This window comes from Globicephala melas, chromosome 2 (genome assembly GCF_963455315.2).
Source record: "Globicephala melas chromosome 2, mGloMel1.2, whole genome shotgun sequence".
In the NCBI taxonomy this organism is placed as follows: Eukaryota; Metazoa; Chordata; class Mammalia; order Artiodactyla; family Delphinidae; genus Globicephala; species Globicephala melas.
In genome coordinates, this window is record NC_083315.2 from 63,635,693 (window position 1) to 63,642,139 (window position 6,447).

General features: G+C 38.4%; 1 protein-coding gene across 3 annotated transcripts in view; it reads left to right on the forward strand.

Annotated features, from left to right (window-relative positions):
* The window catches only part of UACA (uveal autoantigen with coiled-coil domains and ankyrin repeats), an 85,078-nt gene extending 79,183 nt beyond the window's left edge, over positions 1 to 5,895 (forward strand). For all 3 annotated transcript variants that reach the window (XM_030875095.2, XM_030875097.2, XM_070044884.1), the window contains 3 exons: positions 883 to 1,035; positions 3,105 to 3,170; positions 5,690 to 5,895. In XM_030875095.2, the coding sequence (XP_030730955.1) occupies positions 883 to 1,035; positions 3,105 to 3,170; positions 5,690 to 5,761 (291 nt within the window). In that variant the 3' untranslated portion in view covers positions 5,762 to 5,895. The remainder of the gene's footprint in view (positions 1 to 882; positions 1,036 to 3,104; positions 3,171 to 5,689) is intronic.
* The last annotated feature ends 552 nt before the right edge of the window (positions 5,896 to 6,447 follow it).

A 6,447-nucleotide genomic window follows, 5' to 3' on the forward strand; every position in this document is an offset into this window, starting at 1 on the left:
GTTTTTTTTGCAGTATGTGGGCCTCTCACTATTGTGGCCTCTCCCGTTGCGGAGCACAGGCTCCGGACGCGCAGGCCCAGCGGCCATGGCTCACAGGCCCAGCCGCTCCGCGGCATGTGGGATCTTCCCGGACCGGGGCATGAACCCGTGTCCCCTGCATCGGCAGGCGGACTCTCAACCACTGTGCCACCAGGGAAGCCCTTTCCAACTAGTTTTTAAGAGCAGGTTCATAACTTATGTTTCCATCTTATCATTCATTCTCATGGTACAATTTACAGAATAGGTGCTCAATAATATTTTCAGTACTGGTAGTTGAATAAAGTATGTACTATGAAGATGAGAAATCAGGGAGATTGAGTTCAGTTTTACCCATTCAACAAATAATTATTAAATGCCTTCTACCTGCAAGGTACTATGCTTAATGCTGGGGATGTAGTGACAAGTGAAAGCAGACACAGCCCCAGCCCTCCTCAGTGGACAGGTACAAGTACTGACTTTCTGACATGTCTGCTCATATGACCCAGAATTTTAGTGCTCTCAGCTTTGTGGAAGTCAGTTATGAATATAATGTATAATTATAATAGCAAGTTATTAATATCTACTTACAATTGTCGCTATTTATTAAGCATATACTACATACCAAACATGTATTTATGATTTCATTTAATTTTCTTAACTATGAAAGGTTTTCCCCTTACTGAGAGGAAATTATATATTGCACATACTGTTGATAACAATCTTGACAGCGTTCATTCCTCAACTTTCTGGTATATAAAGATAAATTTTGTGTCTCAAGGAATGAGTTCTGTGTAAAGATGTTCATTGTAAGTGAATAAGTGACTAATACATGTTTCTCCCACAACTCCTTTGTTTTTTTATAAGATAACTGAACTGCTCAGCGATGTGGAAGGACTAAAACAAGCACTCAGTGGCCTTTCCCAGCTCACCTGCGCGAGCAGGGGTCCCAGTAAGAGGCAGAGTCAGCTGATTGGCAGTCTGCAGCACCAGGTCAAGTCCCTGCAGCAGCAGCTGGCGGTGAGTAACCGGGGCCTGTAGGGCTTCGTGCTGATCTGTGCAGGGTCTCGTTTGTTTGTTGGTAAAATCTCATTTAGAAACCAGATTGATCTTCGGCTATGTTCAGATCCAAGAATGTAATCATTTTTGCTAATAGTTACTTATACTAATGATATAATATCATTTTTTGTGTGCTTACTGTATACCAGGCACTACACTAAACATTTTACATACTTGATATTTAAACTTGATCTTCACAATCCTACAAGGTTTTATCCCCCCTATTTAATTCTTAAGGAAACAAAGATGAAAATATGCCTGGGGTCATACAGCTAGGATTTAATCCTGGGACTTGCTGACTCCAAATCTGATAGCTTTCCAACTGTAGCACACTCTCTAAAATATTGGTCCACTAAACTGAAGGAAGTTTTTTTAATAGTCTTTTATCCTTATGAATGAAGGTAGGCATTCCTATGGTTTTATACATTATATCCTTACATATTAAAAGAAAACATCTGTGTATATATATTCATATAGATACCTATATGGATATGTACCTCCTTTATATATTAAAAGAAAGCATCTGGATTAAGAAGCTGAAGTTGGGATCTCAGTTCTAAGCCCTGCCACTTAAAAGAGAGTGACGTGGAACATTCCTCTTAACCCTTGGCTTCCTCATCCATAAAAATAGGATAATATGAACTGATTGTTTGTTTGCTTTTTTAATTGGATGAGCTATGGGGCTAAGTAAAACATAGCCCAACCAAATGTAAATTGTTGGGTAATATTTTCCTATTCTATAGAAGTTTGTCATGAGTTATTTTTGAATAGAAGAAAGTTATTTTTTAAAGTGTTCATTTTATGACACCGTTGCCCTACAGATTAATGATGACGTATTACTGATTTGGATCTTATCGAAAGGATATGGTAGTCTCTTCAGTATTCAGAAATATGTTTATTATGTTCATGGCACTATGCTAAGTACTGTCAGGGATAAAGAGAGTGTACAGTTCCTGTCCCCAAGGAGTTCTGGGCAGTTAGGCAAAATATAGATCCATGAAAAGTAAAATAACGAGACAAAAAATATCAAATATAGAACTAAGAATATGATCCCAGATTCTAAGTGATATGAATTCCCAGGAAGGAAAGATTCCTGATGTGGTGGGAGCTGGTTTCAAAGAGGAAGGGAGTACCTGGCCGGAACTTGTAGATAGATGGTGTTCGGGTAGGTGGAAGGAAAATAGAGACTCTCCCTGGCAAAGGAAATAGTGTGAAGGAAGGCATGGAGGTGGAATCAAGTGGCATGCCCCAGGGGTAGTAAAAGGCTGCTCAGCCTGGCTAGGCATGGGAGCTGTGTTTGAGGTCAAGTTGTAGAGACTGTTGAGAATCAAGCTGATGAGTTTGATTTCTCTCTTATATCTAATGAGGTGTCACCCAAGGTTTTTGAGTCAAAAGTGATGCGAGGAAAGAGCTACCTCAGTCTTGGAAGCATGAAAAGGAATAAAGTCTAGAGACAGAGGATGAGATGGGAAGTTTCTGCAATAATCCAAAGCATAAGTTGATAAGTATTTGGGTAATTCATGGCATTCGATATGAACTCAGGCAATAATTTCATGTTACCTAGGGTAAGTGCATTGCTTTCACTGTGAATGTTCCCACACATTCTTTAGAAAAGTTTATACTATTGTTATGCAATGGAATTTTGCATCTGGTGGGTCCAAGGTGGTTTGTTTTAAGAAGTAGCAGGAGCACTTTAATAATACTACCGTGTAGGGCTTCCCTGGTGGCGCAGTGGTTGAGAGTCCGCCTGCCGATGCAGGGGACACGGGTTCGTGCCCCGGTCCGGGAAGATCCCACATGCCGCGGAGCGGCTGGGCCCGTGAGCCATGGCCGCTGAGCCTGTGTGTCCAGAGCCTGTGCTCCGCAATGGTAGAGGCCACAACAGTGAGAGGCCCGCGTACCGCAAAAAAAAAAATAGTACTACTACCGTGTAGAAGCATCAAGCCTGAGGACAGCATTGTCACAAGCCTTCATGTGGTTGAAAATGTGAATGCTGATATTCTGATCTGTCCATCTTTCCACACTTGTAGGATGCTGACAGACAGCACCAAGAAGTAATTGCAATTTATCGGACACACCTTCTTAGTGCTGCACAGGTAAAGAAGAACTACTCCTTTGGCTAGGATATTGTTTCAGAGAAAATAATTTTTTATTTTCCAGTAAATTTATGTGAAAGTCATTGATGTTTAAAGTAGTTGAACCCCCATATGCTTATTTTAAAATTGTTTCTTTTAATCATGGCTTGCATTATCTCCCAGAGAAATTTACAAAGCTGTATGGCAACACAGCATCTTAAATTTAGTGTTGTCTCCATCTGCTTGTCATTCATTTTATAGACAGTTTGGCAACATGTGATGGCAGCACACGTTAATGGTATTGCTAGCTGGAGATGATGCCTTGACATCCACACATGTCTGTTAGCTAAAAGAGGAGAGTAGGAAGGACTTCATTGTTTCTTGGTAGCTCAGGAGTGTTTCTTTGAAAGGTAGAGAATACCAAAAAAGTGCAAAAATGACAAGTAAAATGTGCACAGAATTTTAATAATTTAAGAAAAAAGTGGTTCTGCTAGAATATCAATAATATTTATTTGTTGAGCCTTAATCTCAGTGAAGCAGAAGACTACGAATTGCCCTCTTTGGGGGGTGTAATGAGAAAGCTATTAAAAAAAATCACACTAAGAAACATGTTTAACATATGAAGGATTTTATATTTAATGCTCTAGAAACCCTGTGATCAGCATCTCCAAAATTCTCAGATTCTGGGGGGAAGACAATCGAGACAATGTTAGAATGGCAAGTGAGATGTAATAAAAATTGTTTAGGATTTGAAGTGTCCACACTGAAAGAAAAAAGGTGTTGAGAGAAAACTTCAGAAAAGATCATCATTTAAAAAAAAAAGGAAAGAAAAAACTAGGTTAAATAATAAAAAGGAAAAGATTTTGTGATATCAAATTCTTGAAATAAAAGAGCCTGCCTTTTCTATAGGAGATGAGGGGGAAACCAATGTAAAAGAATGAATGATATGATAAAGCATCTTTGGCTACTTTCTTTTTAGTAGATAGACGATAAGCTGGGATTTGAAAGTATATTATTATTGCAATTATTCAAAACTATTGACGGGCGGCAGAATGGGGAGTTCTTTGGAGGGAAAACAGTAGAAAAGTGTAGAAGATCTGTGTTAGTGAGGGTGAGGAACTCACTTGGCTCTGATACTGGCCAAGGGGGGAACAGCATACTCTTGCTGAAAGACCGCAAACTGACGAGGCTTTCAACTTTTTTTCATGTATGCTTCTGAAATTCAAAATTATTTTCCACTGACTCCTAATGAAACATAACAAAAGCAATTGGCATCTGAAATAGTCTTGCCTTCTGGCATCATAAAGTTAACTAAGAAATTCAGTTTAGTCAACTATGGCTAATGTTTGGAATTTAAACATCCTGCTGTTATAGAAACAGATTTTGGAAGCAAAACTTTTTATATTAATAGGAACTGTTATGCTGAAACCCATTCAAGTGCTCAAGCAAAGAAAAAGGGAAGGGGGGGTGTTTTAAGCCCACCATACTGACTTGCATTTAATCAACCTCTTGCCGTCTTTTTAACTTTAAAGTGTCTCTTTCTAAATTTAAGCGGATAAACATTCATGTAAAAAGGTCTCAACCTAACCAGTAAAGGAGGAAATGCAAATAAACAAGGAGGTACCATTTTTCAATTCTGGGATGGGCAAATTTTAAACAAGATGATAGTCTGTAGCATTGGCCAGGGCATTGTGGGAAATGGGCATTTATACCCTGCTGGTGGGAGTGTAAATCGTTATTATCTCTATACAGGGATATTTGTAGTACTTAGCAAAATTTAAAAATTGAGTCTGCTTTTTTGGCCTAGCAATTTCTTCCCTAGGAATCTGCCCATAAAGATTGGAAACCCCATAAGTGCCCATCATTAGGAGGATGAATAAAGAAATTATGATACATCCATACAGTGGAATATTACACAACAATTTAAAATAATTAAGGCAGGGAATTCCCTGGCGGTCCAGTGGTTAAGACTCGGGCTTTCACTGCCGTGGACCTGGGTTCGATCCCTGGTTGGGGAACTAGGATCCCACAAGCCGCGCGGTGTGGCCAATCAATCAATAAAATAATTAAGGCAATAACTAGGTGAAAGGGCAAGTTGCAAAATAATATATATGATCCTATTTATGTAAAAAAGATAAATATGGGTATTTTTCATTAGTTACTTTTCTATTAAAAAAAATAAAACTCAGCAGAAGCAAAAAAAAATTTCCTTTTAGTTTACTTTGCTCATCTGTAACTTATGCTACCCCTATCATCTGAGCCATTATGTAAAAAAAAGAAAGAGGTTTGTCCGTCTCTTCTCTGATAATAGATGTTAAGAGCAACTGATGTGCACTACTTTTAAATTGATTTTCTCTATTTCTATGATAGAGCTCTACTCTGTTTTCCAATAAAACCTTTAGAATATCACCACGATGGTGAGGATTTAGCATTTGGTGAATCACAACCAACAGGGTTCTATTATAAAGCCCTTGTCTTTAGAATTTGTGTGTAAATGAAGATGACATAAAATATTTCTCCCCTTTCTTCTTTCTCCCAAGGGTCACATGGATGAAGATGTGCAGGCGGCCTTACTCCAGATCATACAGATGCGGCAAGGGCTTGTGTGCTAGCATCAGCACCCACCAGCCGATGCTGGCTTTCCCTACTGGTGCTGAGCATTCTGTGTGCAACTCCATGGCCTTTCTGGACCTCACTTTCCCTCAGCTTTCCCTGCTGGTGCTAGTATAATTAAAATAAAGTATATTTTGATCCATTAGTAGGTTTTTAACTTAGACAAATACGTTACTGAGTTTTTCAATATCAGTTCAAATCTTATATTCTTTATACGTTAATTTTACAATTAGATAAACAACATAACACTTTGCCTTGGATTGGCTACTTATTTTTAATTGATTGAGTACTCAATAAAACATGAGTCATATGAGTGGGTCCATATGAAGAGGGATTAGGCTGAAATAATTATTAAAGTTTTCTTCCAGAGAAATTAATTGGGTTGGTAGCAACTTTTAAGTGGATCAAGAGATCTTTCAGATGTTCAGTCAAGCCATGAGACCTAATGCAGTTTCAAGGAATGCATGGTAACTTGGCTGGCCAAGTTCCATTTTTATTAAAGTAACTTAATGAGTGCTTTTGACTTCTTTTGGAGGTACAGATATTTTTTCTCTCTACACTAGTAAGTATTATGCCTTTTAAAATAAATTTCTTTTCACAAATGGTTTGCAGTGCTAAATTACATTTAGGCTAAGAACAGGCAAGGGTGGAATATATCAGGAATTTATAATAAAATTTCCTCATA